The 25,910-nt window shown below is 43.6% G+C and overlaps 1 protein-coding gene and 1 long non-coding RNA gene across 38 annotated transcripts in view; one reads left to right on the forward strand and one right to left on the reverse strand.

Annotated features, from left to right (window-relative positions):
• The window catches only part of LOC145520640 (uncharacterized), a 310,815-nt gene that overhangs the window by 9,881 nt on the left and 275,024 nt on the right, over positions 1-25,910 (reverse strand). For 24 of the 35 annotated variants that reach the window (XR_014064660.1, XR_014064682.1, XR_014064657.1 and 21 more), the window contains exon 1: positions 449-1,423. Coding sequence is in view for 1 of the 35 variants with exons in the window: in XM_081527636.1 (XP_081383762.1) it covers positions 7,789-7,820 (32 nt within the window). In the remaining 34 variants the exon portion in view is untranslated. Of the gene's footprint in view, positions 1-448; positions 1,424-5,181; positions 5,272-5,433; positions 5,501-7,713; positions 7,821-25,910 lie in introns of those variants that run through there. The other 11 variants (XR_014064655.1, XR_014064656.1, XR_014064661.1 and 8 more) reach the window with 4 other exon arrangements.
• Positions 1,740-24,175, forward strand: LOC145520644 (uncharacterized). 3 transcript variants are annotated; one of them, XR_014064689.1, is made up of 4 exons: positions 1,740-1,872; positions 15,952-18,389; positions 22,070-22,147; positions 23,167-24,175. It is a non-coding gene; the product is annotated as an uncharacterized LOC145520644 (long non-coding RNA). The 3 variants fall into 3 exon arrangements; XR_014064690.1 differs by lacking the exon at positions 15,952-18,389 and having other exon boundaries at positions 1,740-2,120; XR_014064691.1 differs by lacking the exon at positions 15,952-18,389 and having other exon boundaries at positions 23,122-24,175.

Here is a 25,910-nt window from a genome sequence, read left to right on the forward strand (position 1 = left end):
CTGTGCTCAGTCGTGTCCGACTCTTTGCGAACCTGTGGACTTAGCCTGCCAGGCTCCTCTGTCCATGGGATTTTCCAGGCAAGAACACTGGAGTGCATTGCCATTTTCTCCTCCAGGACAGAGGGACTTGCCAAGTTGGAGATTCCCACCCTGCACCTCTCAAAGATTACCAGGACTGTTTCCAAGAGAGTCTGAGGCAAGGGATCTCTGTAAAAATTTTGGGGAAACACTTCTTTAGAAACCCTGGTGAGGTTCTTCCAGGCTTGCTGTCTACAGAGTGACAAGGTCAGGAAAAGAAATGGGAGTGGGAACTGGAGAGAACAAAGGGATTTGAGTATAGCATGTAAGTCATCTGTTGCTATGTAACAACCTATCTCAAATCAACAACACATTTAGTGTTGTCTGGTTCTTTTCATAGGCTCAGCCAACCTGGGATGAATTTACTCACACGTCTGGGGTCGGGGGCCCGTGGGCCGGATGATTCAAGGTGGCCTCTCAGCTGCACTTTGGGGGTTCTGGGCCAGTCATCTGTCAGAACCGTCAGGATTTGCGCACACCCAGGCAGGTTCTGGGAGTAACAAACGCTTCTCAAGTTTCCTCTTGCAACACTTTTGGTATCTTATTGGCCAAAATAAATCACCTGTCCAAGCCCAGCCTCAGGAGGTGAGAGTTCCCCGAGAGTGTGGATACAGGAAGGCATAGGGAAACATAGGCCCCGAAGTCCACCTCATGGAGGAATGAAGAGGCAAAAGGCAACTCATATAAAGTAAAAATAAATAGGAGGTTCCTGAGACCGGGTGAGCAGGGGTTTTCGGCCCTGCCTTCGGGAGCAAAGAGTGCGGCCAAGGCACCTGGACAGCTCCTCTGGAGTGAGTGAGTGGAGAAAGAGCTACGGGAGCCTTTAGGCTGGAAGCCCCCTGCCCTACTCCTCCAGAACCTCTAAAACTGGAGCCTGTGCTCAAAAAGATCTGGGAAGAGCCACAGTAAGACAGGGAACTGGGTCCAGTCCAGGATCCTTCATGGCTCCTGCGGGCACAGGGCTGAGGTGGCAGGGGTCTCCCGGCTCTCAGCAGGTGGGGTCCCGGACTTGGGGGCCAGCTGAGTCCCCTGCGGGCCCGACTCTCCCAGGGACGGTGCAGGGGCCTCGGTCTCCTGCACACAGCAGTCCTGCTCCTCGCTGGGGGAGCACCCTTGTCCCGCTGCTTGCAGATGGCAGGGCAGATGCTCAGGGACGCCCTGGCTGTTGCTCATTGCCTGGCCTTGGCCCCTCTGTGGCTGGCAGGCTGGCAGACTCTGGGTTGGATTCCCCGACTTCAGGTCCTGGCGCTGGTGGAAGGGTGTCGCCAGGCTCCTTGGCGTTGGGCCCCAACTCCTGGTACCACTGGCCTCAGCTCCCTACCCTGGACTTAGGCAGAATCTCTCTAGTAACTGTCTGCGACTCCAACGGCCCCAGCCAACGCCCAACGGCCCCAGCCAACGCCCAACGGCCCCAGCCAATCAACAAGGGCCCCAGCCAACCCCCAACGGCTCCAGCCAATCCCCAACGGCCCAAGCCAACCCCCAACGACCTTAGCCAATCCCCACCGGCTCCAGCAAGTCAACAACATCCCCAGCCAATCAACAAAGGCCCCAGCCAATCTCCATAGGCTCCAGCCAAACCCCAAGGCCCACATCCAGCCCCCGGAGACCCCCAGTGACTCTGGATTCGGGCTTTAATCTTCTCCCCTGGTGGGGTGGGTGCTGATACTGGGTGGGCTGCCTGGAGGAGGCAGTGTTTAGGGGGGCTGGAAACTGACAAAGGAAGATGGTCTTCAGGGTGTCCTACACTGAGGATAAGGGCGGCATGCTGTCCTGGAGAGCTGCCTGGAGAAGGTCCTGACTTTGGAAGCCTTTCTGGTCGCCTAGTGTGCTGCTGGACCTCAGGAGGAGAGGAAAGGGTGGAGAGAGATACTCCTGGGTAGGAAAGTATAGAGGTGACATCGTGAGGCCTTCATGGCCGGAAGAAGAGAGCCGAGGGGTGCCATCAGACGTGTAGTGTGGAGGGAAGTTCTGGGGGCAAAGACAAAATTCCCAGGCAAATCAGGGACTGGAAGCTGGCCGGAGATCGTGTGGTGACCTAGGTGGGGGCAGGGGGAACACGACCTGGGCTAGGGGTGGCTCTTAGAGCGGAGAACGGCTGACTTTTTTTTAAAGCTGTAAACAAGTATGAATATATGTGACAGACTAGTCATTCTGATGGGGGAGGGACTGGAAAGACATCCTAGTAGTTGGCTGTTCCCCTGCCCTTAACTGAGATGGAGAGGCAGGGGTGAAGGAAGTCGGGGTATGCCAGGGAGAAGGGGTGTGCCAAGGCCAGCTGGAGAGATGAATCGTTTGTGAACAGATAACCTGGGCCCAGCCAAGATTCGCAGGGAGTGGTGTGCTGTGTGGACAGGGCATCAGAGAGGGGCTGGGTTCATTGATATAAATATGGAGCCAGGCAACTGGATGAGATCTGAGAGGAGTGAGCTCCCAGGGCCAGGTAGACGAGGAGTCTCAGGAGGTCAGGGGAGGGAAAATGAAGAAAATCCAAGGTAAAGTTGTCTTAAAGGCTGATGAAAAATAAATCAAGTTTGGAATGAACATTTGGCAACATTCATGGAAATTAAATGTGATTACGTTTTTCTGGTACCTACCAGGAAACAGGAGGCACGTGAGGGCAGAGGTGGAGAGGTGGGCAGCAGTTTATTCTCGCGGGCGATAGGAGTGCGTGGTGCAGACTTTAAAGTCATCTCACTTAAAGCCTGCTCATTAGCACCATGAGAAAGACATTCTGAAAGTCCTTGATAAACTATTTCTTTCCACTATTCCTGACTGCTGCTATACAGCCCCCGAGCTCGAGCTGGCACTGGGTAAAGCATTATTGCAGCGTTGTTTATAACAGAGGAACTTGGGGGGGAACCTTCATGTCCACCCATAGAACAAAGGCAGAATCATAGCTGATACCTGCACGTGATGACACAGGACATCCAGCAGTTAAAAGGAATTCACATACTTGTACATCTGAATAGATCCTAAAAACACTGCTGACAAAGCTCAAAGTGCATGAATATATTCATCCCTACCCCTATTAGGAGGAAATACGTCATGTGTATTAACGAACAAGCATACAGATCTAAGAGTGTAAGGAACAGACAGGAGGTCTGCCCTGTAGCAGTTAGAATTGAGAAGGACCCCGAGATTTGGAGTGGTATTAAAGAGAACTTGAATTTGGAGTTTTGCTTTTTTTAAAGGCAAATGTAAAGTTACTGGTATAATTTAAAGTGATAAAACTGAAATTTTTTAAGTACTTAAAATGAATAGAGGCCTAAGCCTCTCTATGCTAAGTTGCTTCAGTCGTGTCCGACTCTGTGCGACCCCATAGACGGCAGCTCACCAGGCTCTGCCGTCCCTAGGATTCTCCAGGCAAGAATACTGGAGTGGGTTGCCATTTCTTTCTCCAGTGCATGAAAGGGAAAAGTGAAAGTGAAGTCGCTCAGTCGTGTCCGACTCTTAGCGACCCCATGGACTGTAGCCTACCAGGCTCCTCCGTCCATGGGATTTTCCAGGCAAGAGTACTGGAGTGGGGTGCCATTGCCTTCTCCAAGCCTCTCTACTCCACTGTTTAGAAAGTACACAATTCAACCCTCCCTCGTTGTTCCCTTTGTCTTCAGCTCACTGTGGGGACGCAGCTGAGACACAGGGCTTCCGTGGGCACTCTTCTCTGACCTCGAGTCCCACCCGCCCATGAAAACGCTCCACTGCTTTTCAGACCTCCCCTCAGCCCTACTGTTTCTGGGGACCCTAAGCATAGAGTAGGAGGGTCCCTGGTGTCATTTGGAAATGGCTGCTGGGGGCAGGGTTCGCTTCCTGGGAGGGTGAGGGTGTCTAACTCATCCTTTCAGATGGACCTAGTACATGAGTCAGAAGCTGGGGTCAAACTCAACGAGTGGCCCAACCCTCCAGGGCTGGGTGCGGCCAGCTTTGCCTCCCCTGTGCTGGGTTCCGTAAGAATGCACACTGCTCCCTCACCCGAGTGAACCTCTCTGGCCAACTGCCCAACCTCTCAGGCCCAGATGGTCAGACTCTCAGGCAGGCTGAAGTAGGACTCACAGGGATTTGGGAACTTCAGGCCCTTTCTGCTCTGCTTGGATTTACCATGTTTTAAAGAGGTTTTTTAATTGCCCTTTTAAAATTTAAGTTTTCCTCCTGGCAATGACTTGCGAGCAATATGGTCAGCTTCTTTAGTTCACATCTACTTTCTGGAATTTGTGTTCAATCAGTATGTTGGCAGCAATGCCTCCCTCTCCAGTCCAGTCCCTGCAGTGGGATTTGGGCTCCTTAATGACAGCCCCTCTGTCCACATGGGAACCCCCAATGACCACTGCCAAAGGCTGAGTTTTTTATGTTTTATATCCAGGAAGAAAGGGATAGAGGGGAGAGCTTTATGATTATGAACTGACCCTAGAACTTCCCTCCTGTCCTTCCAGAGCCTGGCCTGCACCCCCAGCTCATTCTTTCCCTTCCCTTTTCTTTCCCTTGCCTCGTTCTCTGGTTGGACTCTACACTCAAGGAACCAGCAAGTCCAGGCTTGAGACTGGAGGCCCCCACGCTGGAAGAGGCTGGTTGCCTTCTGCTCACCCACAGGCCTTTGGGAGGGAGCGTGCAAGTGTTTGTCGGAGCGGCTGCCCTGGTGAGGCCGGTGTGCCCAGCAGGAAAAAAAAAAGGAAAAGGGCCTCCAATTAGCTGCGGGGCCGAGGATCCCAGATCTGGATGTAACAGGAGCCCCAGGAGGGGAAGTTTGTCAAAATATGAAAAAACTTTAACCAGTGGTAATAAAAGATCTCACTGGTAAATAGAGCTCACTTAAACAAAGAAATTCACAATTACCAAAAACAGTTCAATATTTTAAAAAAACTTTGTTCCCTTAGAGAACCAGATTCAGGTTCTGTACCACTGTACCTTTAACATTCATTTACTTAATGAAATTCAGTCTTATCTTTGCCAGTCCTGAACATGCACAAAACTCAGTGTTCTTTCTCCACAACCCTTCCACAATTTTCTGTATCCATATTAATCTGTCCTGCACTTTCCGTTCCATTCAGAAATAACCAGCTCAAGGACATCTTCCCCTTTAACAAAATGCATTTTCGTTCCTCGTACCTTAGCTTGGCACTGGGCACTCCAGCGGAGGAATTTGTGAGAATACCTTTGTCTCCATCCAAAGGGGGAAGGCAGAATCACAGATAAAACCTGCATGTGATGACAAAGGACATTCAGCTGTTAAAAGGAATTCACATACCTCTACATCTGAATAGATCCTAAAGACACTGCTGAAAAAACCAGAAGTGTTCGAATATATTCCTACTGACCCCTCCCAATACCTCACAGGTACTAAGGAATAAACATACAAACCTAAAAGGAATGAAAACTGGAGATCTGCTCTTCAGCAGTTACTACCAAGAAGGAGTTGACTTGGGCCCTGGAATTGGGAACGGTGATAAAGAGGATTGAAGTCAAAAAAAAAAAAAAAGACAAATGTAAAGTTAATGGTATTATTAAAAGTGATATAACTGAAAGTAAACACTTTTTTTCTAAGAGATATGATGAATAATGGCCTAAGCCTCCTTACTCCACTGTGTAGAAAGTATACTATTTGATCTCCCTTGTATTTTCCTTTGCCTTTATCTTGTGGATAATTGCAAATTCATACCAATCAGGTATTGTGAACAACAAGCAGAAATGATAAATTCTGAAATATTTGAAAGCTGGGACTCATTGCACCAAAAAGAAAATCCATAAAATACTTTTTTATGCTTATTAAATGAGGGTGGGTGTATTTTAGATAGTCTGCTAACTTCTGGATTGCTGGGTTTTGTAATTATTTTTGTTAATATAATAAAGACTTTGGTTCTGGCATGACTAAAATGTGTTAGTTAGGATTTTGCTGTGAATGTTCAGGCTGGAATCTGGATTGTATAATCAAAGGCAGGTTTTTCACCTAAAGCAGTGTTGAAATGTGTTGACTAATAAAGATATCCCTGAATTGGAATTAGCTGCGTTTTCTTGATCCCTTGACTCAGTATTTACAAGTTTCCCCAGCAAAGCTGTCCCTCTCCTTTAGCAGGGGAGGAAAAGATGAGCCTGAACTCAAATCTAACAGGGTCTGGTAAAGCAGCTCAAATAAAGGATGGTATTTCTTCAAAAGCTTTTGCTTCTGTTTAAAAATATGAGATTTTACTCCATAATACATGTGAGTAAAATTGACACTGCATGCAAATGCATCATTTTATTCCTGAAACCCCAAATACCCCTGGGGTCCTCTTGTGTTCCACCTCAGTAAACACAACATGAACATATTTCAGAAACTCTGTGTGGAATCCTAATGCGTGTGTGCTCAGTTGTGTCTGACTCTTTGTGACCCCATGGACTGTACCCGCCAGGCTCCTCTGTCCATGGGATTCTCCAGGCAAGAATACTGGAGTGGGTTGCCATGGCCTCCTCCAGGGGATCTTCCCAACCCAGGGATCAAATGCGTGTCTCCTGCATTGGCAGGTGGATTCTTTACCACTGAGCTGCCTGGGAAGCAGTCCCCACTGTAGAGAGAGCTCAACATTTCCCTCATGGGGTGAGCATGCCTTTACTGCCACAGGTAAGTAAAGGCTTTAACTGACAGGTAGCCCCGCTATTTAACATCTGCCCAAAGTAGGGCTACAATTTAACTTCAGCAAAATGAAAGTCATCATTTTTGGTCTGCCGTCCTAAGTCCCTTCAGTCGGGGGGTCCAACTCCTTGTGACCCCATGGACTGTAGCCCGCCAGGCTCCTCTGTCCATGGTATTCTCCAGGCATGAATACTGGAATGGTTTGCCATCTCCTCCTTCAGGGGATCTTCCTGACCCAGGGATCGAACCTGCATCTCCTGTGTCTCCTGCATTGGGAGGTGGATTCTTTACCACTGAGCTACCTGAGAAATCCCACAGAATCCTAATGTTGTTTGAGAATTTACAAAACAGAACTTAAACATTTTATTTAAAATTGGGGATAGAAGAAACTCTTTTTATGTAACTTTAACTTAAACAATTCTTAATAGAGGAAGAGTTCTGTTTTTTTCCCCAGCTTCACTGAATTTGCAGACAAGATTAGCTGGTGAATTTGAAACAGAAGCAAAATCTTATGACAATTTATATTTTCAAAATAAAGTACCAGCTGAGCTCTTTCCTACTGCCAATTTGAATTACTGAATATCAACAACAATCACAAATGAATCATCTTGTTAACTATGGAATTACTGTTCAATTGTTAGCCATGATAACAGCATTGTGGGCAATTTAAAAAGTCATAATTTGTTAGAGAGACAGTAAATTGTACAGATTTGTGGGTGAAATAATGGTTGAGATTTGATTTTGAAACTTCTAACCCATCCTCAGTAAAAAAAAAAAAAGAAAAGAAAAAAGTGAATGTGGGTCGAGAAGAGGGTGAGTGAGGATTCGGTATAAATGAAAAAAGGCAAATGTCAACAGTTACTGAAATTAGATAAAAAAAATAAGAGAATGCCCCCCAATTTTGTGTATTTTTTAAAGTCTTTATAATAAAGATAAATTAACAAGTTATGTTGAACATTGTACTTCACTAAAATTTACTAAGAAAAAAAATAGATTTAACCAATATCAAATATTTAAATAAAAATACTGACCATAAAATATAGCCTGCACAGCGGGTTTTCTAAAATACTTTGTTTTCAACCAAAGTATTTGTTGGATCTTGGTTTTCAGTCTTGTGTGTGTCTTTTTAAATCAACCACTGCAGTTAAATAATATTCAAAATGTTAATAATTTGTGAAGAGATGAGAATCCCATGTCATAAAATGATTATGATTGTGATTTGCTCTGCTCAAATCTGTACAAAGGCTGATGACACTGGTAATCAGAATGCAAAATCACGCTTTGTGATTAACAAAGACACTGCAGATGCAGAGAGAGGCAGCAAGCTCCTTATCTGCAAGCCCGGAGGCTCTGCCTTTCGGTGTTCAGTTCTTCCCCTCGCTGGAACCAGGAGACCAAGTCTGCAGCCTCACATGGGAGGACTTAACTGCTTTTCTTGATCCCTGGAACTAGATACACACTTCTTTGTAATCTCCGAATGGTCAAGCATAAAGTTATTTTTCTTAATAATCAAAGAGAATGTTACATATTTATGCAATGTAGTTTATATATACACCAAATACAATTCTATAGTATTTGTACAAATTGGTACAATCTGTTTATATTATTTTAAAAAAGAGAGTATTTCTTGAAGCAAATAACAGTTGAGTGGCCGGGTTAACACTTTCATACAGAGATGTCCCGGGTTTTAGCAAATGTTAATGGACTTGTTAGAGCAGAAGCTGCTCTTAGCATCAAGGCATCTGATTTGACAGCAAACGCTTGGCTAAACCACGCCAAACTTCAGGAGGACCTGGGGCTGGACTGGGGAAATGTAACTTCTCATACAAGGTAGACACAGACCCCCCAAGTTCGATGAGGGCACCGTTAGATGAAGGGAAAAAGGGCATGACTCCCAGGAAGACTGTCCTGTGGTCTAGGCTTAGACTGGGTCCCACCAGGAGCAGACCCAGGCACAAGGACTCCCAAGTAAGTTACCAGGGAGGTGATGGCAGGAAGCCCCCACATGTACGGAAGGGACATGGGGCTGCAGCCACTGGGGACTTGGAGGCAGCACAGAACACAGAGTATCTCGGGACTTCCCTGCTGCTTCAGTGGCTGAGACTCCAAATGCAAGGGGCCCAGGTTCAATACCTGGTCAGGGAACTAGATCCTCACATGCTGCAACTAAGAGTTCGCATGCCACAACTAAAAAACAAAACAAAATAAAAAAAACTAATCTCACATGTCACGACTAAGACTCGTTGCAGCCAATTCAGATGAAAAAAGAGAGAGCACAGTGTCTTAAGGAAGGATGATGGGGTGGGGAGAATGAACAAGTTTCTTGGATTTAATGATAATTGTGATTTGCTGAAGTTTCAAACACTGAAGTTTCTGGTGCTCCATTCTTGGAGTATTTTAATGGAGTTCTAATTCATGTGCAAAAGCTATTAGGAACATTTAGTTTGATTTACCAAGTAGTTTTTCAAAGGCTCAACCTTTCCTAAAATCTGATGCTTAGCAGCAAATTTCGAACAATAAATAAGCATACTTAAAAGGGCAGTCATTTGGGACTTGCCTGGTGATCCGGTGGCCAAGACTCCACGTTCCCAACGCAGGGGGCCTGGGTTCAATCCCTGCTCAGGGAGCTAGATCCCACATGCCGCAACCAAGAACTCACATGCTACAACTAAAGATCCTGCATAGCACAACTAAGACTTGACACAGTCAAATAAATAAATATTGAAAGAAAAAAAAAAGAGGCTGTCATATGATCTAAACTGAACGTCACTTCATGGCGTGCTTTTGTAATTGCACGTCCAGTAGCTGCGCCTGTCAAACTGCCCGCCATTCTAGGATGCATAACCTTCTTAACATTCTTACTTTTGAAGTGGACGCTGATGCTTTCTCACACCCACAAAAAGATTTCTCTCTTTTTAGGGGAAGTGACTGTGGGAGGGTCACTGACATCATCACCGAGTCCACAGCAGTATGCAAATACTTGTACAACTTTTGTCCGAGCTACACATTCGTCACCAACTTTCTGGAGAAACTGAGATTCAACACTTAGTTTTCTATTAAATCTTGGCTTTCATCTATTTGAGCTCTTGGTCATCAAAAACTTTATTGCAAAATGCAAAAACCACTGCCAAATAATTAAACAGTTGTAGCTTTATATCATACAAAGAAATTTGAAAAGCACTGCAGCAAAAACCATCAGACTGCTCTTTGTCACTGTGCATCTGGCTGGTACTCAAGTCCCCAGCAGAGGCAGCAGCTTGGGGTACTTCTCTCACCATCTGAGACAAGGAGGAATTGACTGGCCCCAGCTGGTGTCCCAGCTCACTATAATTTTAGCAAGCGTCCTGAAGGCTGTTCTCGACAGGGAGGCATTAGTTAAGCTGCTGTGTTTGAAAAGAGAGCTGGTTATCTGGGGTCATCGTTCAGACTTTAGCATGTCTAAGTGAGAGTCCCTTTCACCGCATGCCTGTCTCACACCCCGGCAGAAGAGGCCATGGCAGAAGCAGACGTACAGGGTGGAGGTCTACTGAACTCGTCCTGGCTTATTCCAAGGTGGTGATTAAAGAGAATACTTTACGGCAAAATAAAAAATGCAGACAAATGATAAACAAGAAGGGACACGGGTAAAAGAGACATAAACTAGGCCTGCCCAGGCCCATGGGGGTGTGAGTTCTCCTGTTAGGCATGTCACCCAGCTCGGGCTGCTTGTGAACCTTGGTAGAATGAGGAAGCTGCTTTGGCTAACATCTCACCATTTCTCGGCTTCCCTGGTGGCTCAGCTGGTCAAGAATCTGCCTGCAGTGTGGGAGACCTGGGTTTGATCCCTGGGTTGGGAAGATCCCCTAGAGAAGGGAAAGGCTACCCGTTCCACTATTCTGGCCTGGAGAATTCCATGGACTGTATAGTCCACGGGGTCACAAAGAGTCAGACATGACTGAGCTACTTTCACTTTCACCATTTCTGCCAGGCTGCAATCTAGAAGAATCCCATTCCCAAGCCAGTAAGAAGAGGCACTTCTTATTCCATACATTATATCACTGTCCTCCTAGCAGTGATGACTTCCCGCTGTTTCGCTGGTACACAGCCAGGCAGACCCAACCTATTACAGACATGTTCCCAAGTTCAATGAGAACTGACCCTGAAGTAAGGGAGCTGGCCAGAGCCTCTGAAGACAGACTTTTGAGGGACTTCCCTGGCCACCCAGTGATGAAAGATCTGCCTTCAAATGCCCTGGAACAAGAACTAGGATCCCACATGTTGCAGGGCCACTGAGCCTGCCCACCACAACAAAAGATGCCACAGTGAAGGTCCCACATGCCCCATCTGAGACTCGACACAGCCAAAGAGAAATAAATATTCTAAAAGACAGACTTTTGATAAAAAGGACATTTGATTCTTTTCAGGGGTGAACTATTATAGAAGAGAGAAAATTCAGAATGAAGTCAGTTAGAAAGAAAAACAAATACTGTATATTAATGCATATATGTGGAATCTAGAAAAACGGTACAGATGAACCCATTTGAGAGGCAGAAAGAGAGACACAGAGGTAGAGAACAACTGTATGGACACCCAGCAGGGGACGGAGTGTGGAATGAGTTGGGAGGCTGGGACTGACTCGTGTATCTGCTACTATTCTGTTCTTTGTGTTTTTCACACTGTTGCTCTAGGAGGAAACCTAGGGCTCTTCAGAGCCACTGCAGAGCTTCCACGGATAATACACATTTTTTCTAGTAAAAGAAAGACAATCTTCTTGTGGCACCCCTCTGTCATTTTATGTTTTATATCAGAAGTTCTTGAGCATCTTGCTTCAAGGAGCTTTTAGGGTTTCTGTAATTTTTTTCACAGCACCCATAGGCCAAAAGAAATCCCCTAACAGTCCTTTTCATGGGGCAGTTAGACCAGACAGCTTCATTAGAATTTGCGTTCTCAAAACTAAGCAGTAATTTGAAAATACACACAAACTGAAAAAAACAGGAATTCCCTGGTGCTCCAGCGATTAGACTCCACGCTTTCACTGCTGAGAGCCTGAGTTCGATCCCTGGTCAAGGAATTAAGATCTTACAACCTGTGGTGAAGCCAAAAAAAATGAAAGAGAAGGAACAAAAAACAGTAATATTTTTAATATTTTTATTCTTAGATATTACCTACTAACGGGGCTGTATGCAAGAGCTGAATTATGACAATGCCATTCTCAGTTCCTGTTCCTCATGATTCTCTTGAAATACTTGCTTTTTATCAAGCAAACATCTAAAAATCCACCCTTATAAAGAATATGATATCTAATAAAACGCAGTACAGGGGATTTCCTGGCAGTCCAGTGGTTAGGACTCCACACTTCCACTGGAGGAGGTGTGGATTCCATCTCTGGTCAGGGAACTAGAATCCTGTATGCCTCGCAGTGCAGCCAAAATACCAAGCAATATGAAAAACACAGTACAATGTACTAATGAAATGGTGAATTATCTCAAGCTGTTGGTCCATGGATGTCGGACAGAGGTCCAGTATTGTCAAGTTTTTCTTGAAGTTTTAAATATTCCATGGCACCCTGTGAGCCTGCTGTGCATAGAAGGGATTCCTGCAGTGTTTGGAAACCATGGGTTTTATATATAGAAGTGCTGTGACCTGTTATCTGGGACCCTGCAGTGGCCCAATCACAATCACCAGCTTGTGATTTTAACTAGAATCCTGTCAAGTCAGTTTAGTTAGAAATCCCTTCCTTATCCCTGATAGTAGTTTTCCATCCATCAGCTCCTCCAATCTGCTTCTTTGGTATTAATCCCCACTTGTCCATACTGTATTTGGAGTTGAGCCCGATTTTACACTGTGGTCTCTTTTCTCCTACTGCAATAGTTCCTGAGTAAATCTGGTTTTAACACTTTAATTACTATTTAGCTTGGGTTTTCTTTAACACATCACAACAATACATTCTTATTCTGAATCTCTCCTTTTGCTAGAATCCTTGCTTATTGCTACCCTGTTTCCACTTTTTCCTTTTCTAATGGTAATATTACAAGGGGTAGTAATACAATCAATCCATGGTTTGGGTCCAGAAAGTTGAACAGAAGAAGTGTGTCTTCCAAAGAGTGACTTTTAACACAGCAACTTGGATAAAATCCAGTCCTTTAAGCAGAGAACATAATGTACATATAGGACACTACTAGACAGAACACAATTGTGACTGAGTCCGAGAAGAGAGAGAAGGAGAGAGAGACGTTGGGTGTGGACCTTGGGGACACAGAGAGGCTTTGTCTGAATGGCTGGTAGCTCGGTGGGCGTCGTTTTCTCTGATGAGCACTGAAAGCTGGGGACAGTTCAAAATTGGTTAAGGTCCAGGTCAAAGTCTCGGAGGAGACAGATTTGCTCTGAAAGTGAGGATTGAAGGGCAAACGAAGAGACATTTCAGTTTGTTTCTCTCTGATTTGATCAATTCATTATTATTTACCCTGCAATAATTTAATGGTTTTACAGTTATTTATAAAGGCCATTTTTTTCATGTTTCTACAGGAAAAATAGCATTGCCATTAATCTGAATGTCTGTCTCTAGCCTATCTTTTACAACACATACCTTGGGACATAATTTTGTTAGGTACACAACTGTCTGACTGAGGGTGTGACTTGATGCACATATAACCTGCTAGGAAGAATATGGAGACACCCTCCTCTCATTAGTGTCTTTCCTAAAGTAAATTTTTCTATAGATGATTCACTCACTTTGTATTAACATTCAGTGATGGCTAACACAGTATTTGCTATATCCTCTTAACTCCTTTAATGTCTGACTCTATGTGCTGATATAAAATAGTATTATGTTTCATTGCTAATCAGTATGAATTTATTTTTAGAGTGATGAAAATGCTACATAATTAGTGACAGTGCTTTCACATCCCTGTGATTATATTCAGTTCCGTTCAGTTGCTCAGTCGTGTCTGACTCTTTGCAACCCCATGGACTGCAGCACACCAGGCTTCCCTGTCCACCACCAACTCCCAGAGCTTGCTCAAACTCATGTCCATCAAGTCAGCGATGCCATCCAACCATCTTACCCTCTGTCATCCCCTTCTCCACCACCTTCAATCTTTCCCAGCATTAGGGTCTTTTCCAGTGAGTCAGTTCTTCCCATCAGGTGGCCACAGTACTGAAGTTTCAGCTTCAGCATCAGTCCTTCCAATGAATATTCAGGACTGATTTCCTTTAGGATGGACTGGTTGGACCTCCTTGCAGTCCAAGGGACCCTCAAGAGTCTTTTCCAATACCATAGTTCAAAAGCATCAATTCTTCGGAGCTAAGCTTTCTTTATAGTCCAACTTTCACATCCATATGTGACTGGAGAAAACATAGCTTTGACTAGACGGACCTTTGTTGGCAAAGTAATGTCTCCGCTTTTTAATATGCTGCCTAGGTTGGTCTCATAGCTTTTCTTCCAAGGAGCAAGCATCTTTTAATTTCATGGCTGCAGTCACCATCTGCAGTGATTTTGGAGCCCCCCAAAAATAAAGTCTCTCACTGTTTCTATTGTTTCCCCATCTATTTGCCATGAAGTGATGGGACCAGATGCCATGATATTAGTTTTCTGAATGTTGAGTTTTAAGCCAACTTTTTCACTATCCTTTCACTTTCATTAAGAGGTCTTCAGTTCCTTTTTGCTTTCTGCCATAAGGGTGGTGTCATCTGAATATCTGAGGTTATTGATATTTCTCCTGGCAATCTTGATTCCAGCTTGTGCTTCATTCAGCCCAGCATTTAGCATGATGTAATCCGCATATAAGTTAAATAAGCAGGGTGACAATATACAGCCTTGATGTACTCCTTTCCCAATCTGGAACCAGTCTGTTGTTTCATGTCCAGTTTTAACTATTGCTTCTTGACCTGCATACAGATTTCTCAGGAAGCAGGTAAGGTGGTCCAATATTCCTGTCTCTTTCAGAATTTTCCACAGTTTGTTGTGATCCACAGTCAAAGGCTTTGGCGTAGTCAATAAAGCAGAAGTAGATGTTTTTCTGGAACTCTTTTTGCTTTTTCTATGATCCAATTTATGTTGGCAATTTGATCTCTGGTTCCTCTGCCTTTGCTAAATCCAACTTGAACATCTGGAAGTTCTCAGTTCACATACTGTTGAAGCCTCGCTTGGAGAATTTTGAGCATTACTTTGCTAGTGTGTGGGATGAGTGCAACTGTGCAGTCATTTGAACATTCTTCGGCATTGCTTTTCTTTGGGACTAGTATGAAAACTGATCTTTTCCAGTCCTGTGAGTTTTCCACTGCTGAGTTTTCCAAATTTTCTGGTATATTGAGTACAGCACTTCAACAGCATCACCTTCTAGGATTTGAAATAGCTCAACTGGAATTCCATCATCTCCACTAGCTTTGTTCGTAGTGATGCTTCCTAAGGTCCACTTGACTTTGCACTCCAGGATGTCTGGCTCTAGGTGAGTGATCACACCATCATGCTTATCTGGGTCATTAAGATCTTTTCTGTATAGTTCTTCTGTGTATTTTTGCCACCTCTTCCTAATATCTTCTGTTTCTGTTAGGTCCACACTGTTTCTATTATGCCTATCTTTGCATGAAATGTTCCTTTGGTTTCTCTAATTTTCTTGAAGAGATCTCTAGTCTTTCTCATTCTATTGTTTTCCTCTATCTCTTTGCATTGATCACTGAGGAAGGCTTTCTTATCTCTCCTTGCTATTCTTTGGAACTCTGCATTCAGATGGGTATATTTTTTCCTTTGCCTTTAGGTTCTCTTCTTCTCTCAGCTATTTGTAAGACCTCCTCAGATAACCATTTTACCTTTTTGCATTTCTTTTTCTTGGGGATGGTCTTGATCACAGCCTCCTGTACAATGTCACAAACTTCCATCCATAGTTCTTCAGGCACTCTGTCTATCAGATCTAATCCCTTGAATCTATTTGTCACTTCCGCTGTATAATCTTAAGGGATTTGATTTAGGTCATACCTGAATGGTCTAATGTTTTCCCTACTTTCTTCAGTTTAAGTCTGAATTTTGCAATAAGGAGTTCATGATCTGAGCCACAGTCAGCTCCTGGTCTTGTTTTTGCTGACTCTATAGAGCTTCTCCATCTTTGGCTGCAAAGAATATAATGGATCTGATTTCGATACTGACCACCTGATGATGTCCATGTGTAGAGTGATTATATTAAATATTAAATGTCTCTAAATTTTACACTTTAAAATCATGACTATTACAGTATGTAAATTATGTTGTTGTTGTTTAGTTGCTAAGTCAAGCCTGACTCTTTTTGACCCCACAGACTGTAACCTGCCAGGCTCTTCTGTCCATGTGATTTCCCAGGCAAGGATACTGGAGTGGGTTGCCATGCCCTCCTCCAGAGGATCTTCGCAACCCAGGGATCGAACCCAGGTCTTCTGCATTGCAGGCAGATCCTTTATTACTGAGCCACCATATCCCAATAAAAACAATAATTTTTTTTTTTTTTTGGTTAAAAGTGACAGGTTAACTATACAAGCTTATTTATCTACTTTCATCCAAAAAATTTTACTAAAATTATAGTACAATATGTTTTAAAAGGTAAAGAACGGTTTTTTTTTAAACTGTCACAGGGGCAGTAGAGAATTTTTAAAAAGGCTTTAACCCATTAAACAAAAGATGGGTGATTATAACACAATTTGGGAAAGTAGTAATGAGTGGAGGGCGGTAACTGGCTTGGCTGTCTGGAGAAGTCCCATTTTAAGAGCTGGCAGGGGCCATGCCAGAAAAATCATGTCAAAAATATGTGTCAAAACACCACTTGTCTCCAGGCTTGGGGTAGCAGGCAGAGCGGACAGTGCAGCAAGGTGTGGGGAAGGCGCACATTCTGAAGAGATTTCCAGGTTTACTGCACCGACCTGCCCTGGTTCCTGGAAGTTTATTATGAAGAAATTTCTAGACTCAGAAGCTGTGGAGACCAGGGTGATGGGCAGGGCTTAAAAAGGGAACATCCACATACTCATGTGGGCCCCTTGCCCACACTGATCACAGAATATCAGTGGTAAGATACTTCAACTCCCCCACCTTCCCTACCCTGCCAGGTTGGAAGATAGATTGCCCTTTCCTTAAGAGACTGAATGACCAGATGGGAAAACCTTCCAGCTACTTGGATTCTGAGGTCTGCCCATGCGAAGACCAGCATGTCTGCCCACTCCACCGCTTGTCAACAAGCCCTGGGCTTCTACTTGGAGTCAGAGTCCTGTGACCATCCCAGTGTTCAGAGCCCATGCTCTCAACCACCTCACTCTACCTGGTCCTCAAACACATCCACTGCAGCACGGGCAGAGACCTGGCCTCATAGCAGGAGTCAGTCAGCATACATTTGTAACTCCTTACTCAGAGACAGATGTTTAACTAGCCATGAAGTTAGTGAACAGTGAGATTTCTATTGGATGTTTGCAGCCCAATAGGTTGCCTTTTCAAGGTTCCCTGGGTGATTCTTTTTTGCATACAATGAGACAAGAGCCTAAAAGGAAACTTGATGGCAATGTTGGCCTTTATACCTCACCATCATGCGTCATGCAGGGCGCCCTGGGAATTTAAGAGGCAAGGCTGCTGTTGGTTGGATTAGTTTCAGAAGTGATCTTTCCTCTTTCAAATCATTTGTGTGTAGTTCTATGTACATAAAACGAACTTTTGCAGAAGCACAGGCTTATAGGAACCATGAAATTTAACAGAGGCACAGAGCTATAGGACTCAATGGTATGACCCATGAGTTACAGCACAATGATAAGAAAATGCAAATGTCTGAGACTGAAGTCAATATTACCATGTTAATTGCATGAGATCAGTTATAGAAATCAGGTACCAAAAGAGATGATCTTTTTCAAAGGTTTGCTTAAATTTGAATACAACAGGTAATTGTCACAGAATCTTCCAAATCCAAGCTCAGCTGTGACTAGACCAAGGTGTTCTTGTTAAGTTTAGTGTATGAGGGCATGTGTATGCAAATGTTATCTTGGGCCTGTGTGGGTAGGTGTGTTAGGGAGGGCAACATGTATGTGTCTTTAATCTGCATAGAGTATGGAAACAGAAGCCTAAAAATAGAGATGGATCAGTGTGACTCCACTTTCTTTTGTGGTTTGTGGGTTTGGCTTGTGGTGTGCGGCGTGGTGTATAGCACAGTGGGCTGGCATGCTTGCTGAGTTGGGGTGGCACAATGGAAGGGTGTGTGGTGTGGTTGGACACACCACATGTGGTTTGATGGGGTACAGTTGGTGTGGAGTGAGCCTTAATGAGGAGTTTGGCATGGTGTGTTGATGACATGGGAGGCGGAAGGCCAGAATTAGTGCGTGTGTGGGGGGATAGCGTGTAATATGGTGTGTGTGTGAGGGAGTGATAGGTTGTGGCTTAGCTTAGCTTTTGTTTAGATTTTCTTTTGCCCTTTGTTTTGGTCTTTGTTTTTGTCTTTGTTAGGCCTTTGTTTTGCCTTTGTTTCATTCTTTGTTTAAACTTTCTTTGGCTTTTGTTTGGTCTTTCTTTAGCCTTTTGTTTAAACTTTGTGTGGCCTTTTTGTAGTCTTTGTGTAGCTTTTGTTTTTAAGTGGATCTTGGCTGAGAAGCCATCAAAAACACCTTGTGTAATGAAAAACCCGGATATATAATCTGCCCCTATATATTCTGCATGCATTGAGGTGGCCCCAACCCCGCCCTGGGACCTGGTGCAGACGTGGAACCTGTTTCAAACAGCTGCTGCTTGAAGGTAAGGGGATTCCATTGGTTTTCAACTTGTTTCATGTTGTGCTTCACTTTCTGGTGGCAAGCACACCTTTTTGTGTGGGTCAGTTTCAGTATATCCAAGGGGAAACCAGGCAATAGCAGTCAAGGTCGGGGGGAGACAGAAGAATGGAGGAAATAAGCACAGACGACCCCAAGGGATTCCGCTGTGGGCAGTGGGCCTTCCTGGAAGGTTCTGGCTAGTGTTTGGGATTGTCTGAGACCAAACCTTAACCCAGGTTCTCCTGGGTGTGAAGTCCCGTGTAACTGGGGCTAGATCAATAGCATTCATTGGCTTCTTTTTTTCCCCAGTTCTTTTATTGCTTGTCATAATTTGAAAATGAGTTTCTCTTCTTATTTAGGATCAGCCTCTTTCCTCATATAGCTGGGTTTATGTGTGGGGAATACTTGTGGAACAACAAAGCCCACATCTTGTTTGAATTTTGCTCCCTGTAGACTAGCAACTTTCAATGAAAAGATGCTAATGCTTCGTCTTGTACAGAATCTCCTAAAAATAACCATTTTCAGTGCTGTGGTTGATAGAAAAAGGAGTGAAAAGATTATGTGTGTCAGGGGAATAAAACTATTGAAGTTGGCTAGCATACTAGGAGGAAAATGGGGAAAAGAATTTTGAATGCTCTGTGAGTAAAACAGGGAGGCTGAGAACAGACTGCCACCAGATAGGCAGCTATGCCATTTTGTGTTCATTTAGAAAAACAGAATGCCTTGGTGGGAGTATTTTAAAAATTGTTTCAGATTTACAAAAAAAACAAAACAACTGCCAACAGTATGCAAATCTCAGATGTACCTCCATCACTTGAATGTTGACATTGTATCATATTTGCTTTACCACTCTCTCTCTGTATATGCACTTATATATTTCTTCTAAGCCTTTTGAGATTAAATTACAGATGTGATCCAAATCAGAAAATGACACTGAGGAAATGCTCTCATCAACAGACATCTAGATTTCACCAACCATCCTTGGAGTTGATTGAGGATCAGCCTTTAGTTATCATGTCTCTTTAATCTCCCTTAATCTGGAAGGGTCCTCACAGTTATTCTCCCATGATCTCTACAGTTCCGAAGAGCACTGGCCTGTTATTTTGTTAAATGTCCTCAATTTGGATTTGGTCTGATGTCTTCTCATGATTAGGTCATAATTAGGCAGCTTTGTAGGGATAGGCTTGTATTTTAGATCATACATACCCAAATTCATACTTGAATTGCACACACTTTTAATTTGAGGTCTTATTCATCTAGTGGTACCCAGGATTTTAAATGAGTACCTAAAATCTTACAAGAAAATACAAAAAACTAAAAATCTAGAGTTTTTATATGCAATTCTCAAGTATTTAACCAAAATATGTAAGTGCTGTCCTTGAATTATAAATGGTAATTACAATGATATGTACAAGAACTTGATAGGCATGTAGTAAAGTATTTATCAAGTTTCTTTGTGTGTGTTGGATTCATGCCTACTGCTCTGAGTATTCATTTCACCAGTGTGACCCTTCTTTCTAAGCAAAATCATCTGCTGAAAACAGAGTTCAGTAAAGTATTGTCCTGAGGAGCAAGTCCAGGTTCACTGGCCTTTAGCATGTTGACATGGTGCCTGGTAGAGAAAGAACTTTCATCTTATTTGTAAGTGGGAAAACTTTTGTTTGGAAGTATTTGGCAGTTACCATTCCAGGGTTTCCCAACAAACGTCCTTTGTTTGGGGAGTATTACTAAACTGGATTCTTGAGATATGCAGATAAAAATCATCTTTTTTTCCCCCAGAGAAAACTTTGAAGTCATCATAAATCTGAGTATGGGGCAACTGATTAACTTGATTACAATGTCTTTGGTCAAGTGAATGTATTATGGCTTTAACAGAACTGTTCCCTGGATTAGGTAGATACTTTCAAGTTTGGGGTTCTGCATGTGGTGCTATTTAATGCTGAGGAACTGAGCTTTGGAGAAAATGTCACTTTACCTATTTACTTATTATGACTGCTTTATCTGGGCCACCAAAGTCACCCTGGAGTTTGAGGAAGTCTTTTGACTTTAAAGGATTACGTGCTTCCATGATGACCATTTTCCTGTATCTTCCAATCCTGTAAGTGTATTGTGTGCTGAGCACTGTAGTAGCAGTGATAGTAGGTGCAGAGGTTCTGGATTACGCTCAAGTACTGGAGGATCACCTTGGTCCTGTCCAGGTTTGGTTTTAGGCCTTGTTAGGGCTTATTTATCTTTGCCCTTTCTCCTAGGCATGGCCCCTGCCCTAGGGTGAGATCTTCCTGGGGCTTCAACCGAAAGTCTAGGGTGTTCACCAGGGTCTCACAATTGGTCCAGTGACGTGTAAGCCCTGATGTTTCTACTTAGTTATCAACCTCTTTGTAACTGTTGTTTTTTCTTCCCCCTTGGCTTCCCACAGTTTCACCCTGCAATCGCACAACTTTGGAACTGGCCAAGGATCTGAGAAAAGTTATATATATCTGCTTAGCAGGTCCCTACTATCTGTTGCTTGCATCTCAAACCCCTTCTGGACCCCTGCAGTCTTAGCAACCCCTGACTCTGATTTCTGTTTCTTCTTCTCCATGCTTAGGCTCTCTTCCCCCGTAGGACAGTCTGAAAAATATCTTTAGGCAGAAAACCAGGGGCAATCTTCTCTTGCCTCCTTTCTCTCAAGGATCAGAGCCCTGCAGTATTTGCTCTCCAATGCCTGCAAACAATTCTTTTGCATATTTTGTTCAGCTTTTGCGGTTGTTTTCAGTGGGAGTGTAAGTTCAATACTTGTTAGTAGATCATAATTAATTTTTTAAGTAAGAAAGCTTGTAGCGTCATATGATTTCAATTATTCTGTCAAGTAGTTGGGAGAAGAGGAAGATTCTAGTGATCTTCATCTGATTTGACAGAAAAATCTTACCAAGATGTATACAGTTAGACAGAAGTTGCCAATTACATCATTATCACTAGAAAAAGTATCTTAACTAAGACAACCAGTCAGAATTACAGGTTTTTTTCTGGAGGTTATTTTTGTGTCTAGAATCTTCACAATTTTATAAGATCCCTTTGAACACTTCCAAGATCTGAGATGTATTAAGAGCAGGACAAATGACATGAATAGTCACATAAATCTCTGTAGTGCATGAGAAAAGTATATTGATATTTTCTAGAAGTTCTCAATTTGCTACCTTGTCAAAGGATACTTCATTGAGTTTACAATGCAAAAACCACATCTCTTTCCAGAGCTGTAAGGGAGGAGGACGTTCCTTCAAATCTTTTCTTGAGATGCTTTACTTAATTATGAAGATTTGCATTTTTAGAGCCGGACTCTGGAATTTTATTCATTAGTATTATAAACAAAAATCAGGTTTGTAGGGCTCAGATTTATTAAGAGAAATGACTAAATATTTTTTACCTAGTGATGGTGAAATAACTGGATATATGGCATTTTTCCTCTATGATGATAAGGTGGACTTTAAAAAGTTTGCATGTAATTTTGTCATTATATCCCCTACTAGCCCATCCTCTGACAGACAGTATCTAGACGAAATATCATGATCCTTCCAGGGGCTGTGTGTGTGAAGCTCTGTGATTAAGACACTTGAGTTAACTATACAACTTCAGTTATCAAAACACTAAATTAACCAGAATACATTCTATTGCTTCATTTTTTAGGGAAAAAAGAAGCAAATGATACCAAGAGAAGCCCATAACAGAGATCTATTCACCAGATGTGCACGGATGAAAATACAGGTACAAATGAATCTCTTACACTCTTTTGGATCAGCAACTAAATTACGGCGTAATGATTACTAGTATTCAGAATGTCGAAGTGGAATGTAGAATCAGCAAAAGATGGAGCAATCAAACTTTCAATAGGAGTCACACACTTTAGAAAACGATTCCAGGTGTCTTACAGTATTCTAGGCGTGGGGAATAGAAACACAAAAAAACACTTCCCTGCATCAGTCAGAGGCACTATGACCCAAGCCACCATTACAAACCCACGTACCACAGTGCATAGCAAAGCGGAAAAAGAGACTTCATCCCCTACAGCCTTGGACTCTCCTCAGGAGATTCTGTCCATCTCATTGTCTTAACTGAATCCAGCTAGTCTTCTGAGAACAATGCCTCATCTGTCAGCCTGTCAAGTGAGGAACATTTACACTCGAAGAAGCTCCAGATTTGAGAGCAAGGCAGCCTCCTCCCCACGGCCCATTGAGACCGCTGCTCCCTCACTCTCTCGTCATTTCTCCGCAACCTGAAGCGGAGCTGCGTTCCCTGCGTCAGCCTTCATCTGACTTCCCAGTCACTCCTTGTCTTTCCCTGATGATTTTGTTACCAGATTCCGTACTCCCCCACTCCCTCTCCATTTCAGTTGCATCCACTTAGATGACGTCAGTGTCTGGGCGAATAAACTCTTCACCACTCCAGTGAATTGTCCACTCTGCCGCATCCACCCACTGCCATGCTGGAACTTGGCAATACTCGAAACTATCCTCTCTGAATCAAATCGTGTAAACATCTAGCATCTGATTCACAGCCTTCCTTTCCTTCAACTTTGTTAAGTGCCCCACTACAACCATGCTTTCACCAGGTGCTTCAGATTGACTTGCCCCTTCATCTCCCCTTCCACATATGAATCCATTCACTTATCCCTGCATCAATTCATTTCACCCATCCATTCAACCATCACTCATTTCTACTTTTCTTTCTATTATGAATAGATTCTAGGGTTTATCACTTCAATTGTTCTTCTGCAAATTCTCTAGCAAACCCCAACCCTGGATGAACCTGTGTGTCTTCTCTGTGTCTCCACCCGGGCTGCTGAGAACATCTGGAGAAAAACACAGTGAGGCTTGGTACCACTACAAACAAATGGTCAGTGACCGCGACTGGGCCATCAGTGTAACTTGTTTCAACCACTCCGTGGAGACAGTTTCTGTTAAATTCACCAAATATCTCCCTATCACTTAAGCTAATGCACTCTTTATGGTCTTCTATCTCACCACATCTCAGAATTACTCAGCATACAGCTCTGACCACTCCCTCTGTTGAAACACTCCTTCTTCTGGCTCCCACGATACCACACGCTCCGGGTTCCCTCCTTCCTCTCTAACTCTTCTCTTTTGCCTTTGTCAACCACTTTGTCCCTCCACCTGACCTGCGAGTGTGGCAGTGCCCCAGCACATGACCATGCTCTCCTCTCAGTCCACGATCTGCCACCTGGGCAATTCTACTCATCCCATGGCTTTAGTCACCACCTGTAGTCTAGCAACTTTCGAACTCCATCTCCTGCTGAGATTCCTCTGAACTCTCCCCTTGACATCTCCATCTAGATGCCCCTCAAACACTTCAACCTGAATGCATCTAGAACTGAACTCATGATTTAACCTCTCCTCTCAAGGCTTCTCCTCCAGGAGAGGCTTCTACCACTGACCTAGCCGCTCAAACTATATACCTTGGAGTCACCCTCAACAGCTCTTGCTTCTCTTGGAAGAGGTGAATGAATTCAATAAAATATGGTAAATACAAATTGCAAAATGGAACAAAGATAAGTGGCATTTCATCAAACTGAGGAAGTCCATAAGTATCACTGCTACTGGCTGACTCAGATGGTGACCTTGGACACAAAGTTTGGGAAAAGGTGTGGTTGACAATCGGCTTATCTCTAGCCTGGTCTCTTGGTCTCCCTGAGACTGATGCCCTTTGAAAACCCAAGGCAGAACCCAAAGCATGTTAAATGTTCTCAGTGGAGCAATAAATCCGTCAGTCAGCTAATTTAGGTTCTCTTCTTCAGCACCTCCGCCACCCCACTATGACTATAGGCCAAATCAACATTTAGGGTTTTAAATAAGACTATGCAAATCTGGAAGATTAGTTTCCTTCTCCATCATTCTGGAAGGAATTACAAGAGAGAGGATTTGATTTGTGTACCTATGTTTGTGTGCATTCAGAACCTCATCATCTTCACAGAGAAAGAGAAACATATCCTTATTTTTTTATACCACAAACACTGGATTAAGAAAGACAATTTTTCACACCTTGAAAAAAGGAAATAATAATAAAATACATTTTATGTTAAGGCGTTAATTCTTAAAATAGCCTTGCTGGGAATCTGACAAAAGCAGCTTGAGTCCTACTTGACATCCCAGGGGTCACTTGTAATTTAATCCCAGTTAATACTCATTCATTGAGCAGAAGCAGCAGCGGCAGAACCCTGAGGATTCAGACGGAAACCCTTCCCTCACAGAGTCCAAGTGGAGATCCAGACACACAGCCACACTATCATAACCCAGACACACGGCCATACCATCGTAATACAGACACACGGCCACACCATCGTAACACAGACACATGGCCACACCATCGTAACACAGACACACAGCCACACTATTATAACACACACGGCCACACTATCGTAACACAGACACACGGCCACACCATCGTAACACAGACACACGGCCACACCATCGTAACACAGACACACGGCCACACCATCGTAACACAGACACACAGCCACACTATTATAACACACACGGCCACACTATTGTAACACAGACACACAGCCACACTATCGTAACACAGATACACGGCCACACTATTATAACCCAGTGTGATGTGCTCACCAACAGAAGTACGTACATATTACCTCCCAGAGGAGGGGGATCCTTTGCTGGGCTGAGACCTTAGCCGGGTTGTTTGATTCTTTTCAACTTTCCCTTATGGTACTTGTTGACAATCGATCTCGTGCTGTTATTTAGCCTTAGATGGAGTTGACCACCCACTTTGGGCTGCATTCCCAAGTAGCCCGACTCGGGGAAGACCCATACCGGCCTCACACAGTCCATGGGCTGGGCCTCGATCAGAAGGTGCTGCCGCATTGGAAATGTACCCAGCGGTGCCAGGGTCCCCTGCTGACGCCACTCCTGGTCCCACCAGCCCACCCCAACCAACCAACTGCGTGTGTTGTTTAGAGTGAATAGGAGTTTACTACACAGCCACCATGGGGAAAAGGCATTCCAGGAAAAGGAAACAGTTTGTTCTAGGCACAGATGATGAAGATGCCCCATTAACTAAGAAGCAAGGAGGTTGCTCTGTAACTGGGAAGAGTCTCTGTGGTTTTGAGTAAGGGAATGGATAAATGAGGAGACAGGCTTATGCTTTTGGTTCCTTCTCCTGGACTCACTTGCCCTCCTCTATAGAAAAGCATGAGATTATTCATTGACATTCAGTTCTAGTGTAAATTCACACGATAAACTAAAACAAGGTACTCTGTAATTTTAGATGTTAAAAAAATGAACATTGTGTTGCTAAAGTTACTTTCAGAAAATGACTGTATTGGGACTGATCATTTACATGTTTATTTAGCTCCACTATAATAAGGAAAGTTTTGACTCCTAAAACATTTGCTAAACATACAATCTTTTAAAAACCTTTTTATTTTATATTGGAATATAGTCCATTAACAATGTTGCGATAGTTTCAGTCGCACAGCAGAGCCACTCAGCCAGAC

The sequence above is a fragment of the Giraffa tippelskirchi genome, chromosome 9 (genome assembly GCF_054371585.1).
Source record: "Giraffa tippelskirchi isolate mGirTip1 chromosome 9, T2T-mGirTip1v1.2.pri, whole genome shotgun sequence".
Taxonomy (NCBI): domain Eukaryota; kingdom Metazoa; phylum Chordata; class Mammalia; order Artiodactyla; family Giraffidae; genus Giraffa; species Giraffa tippelskirchi.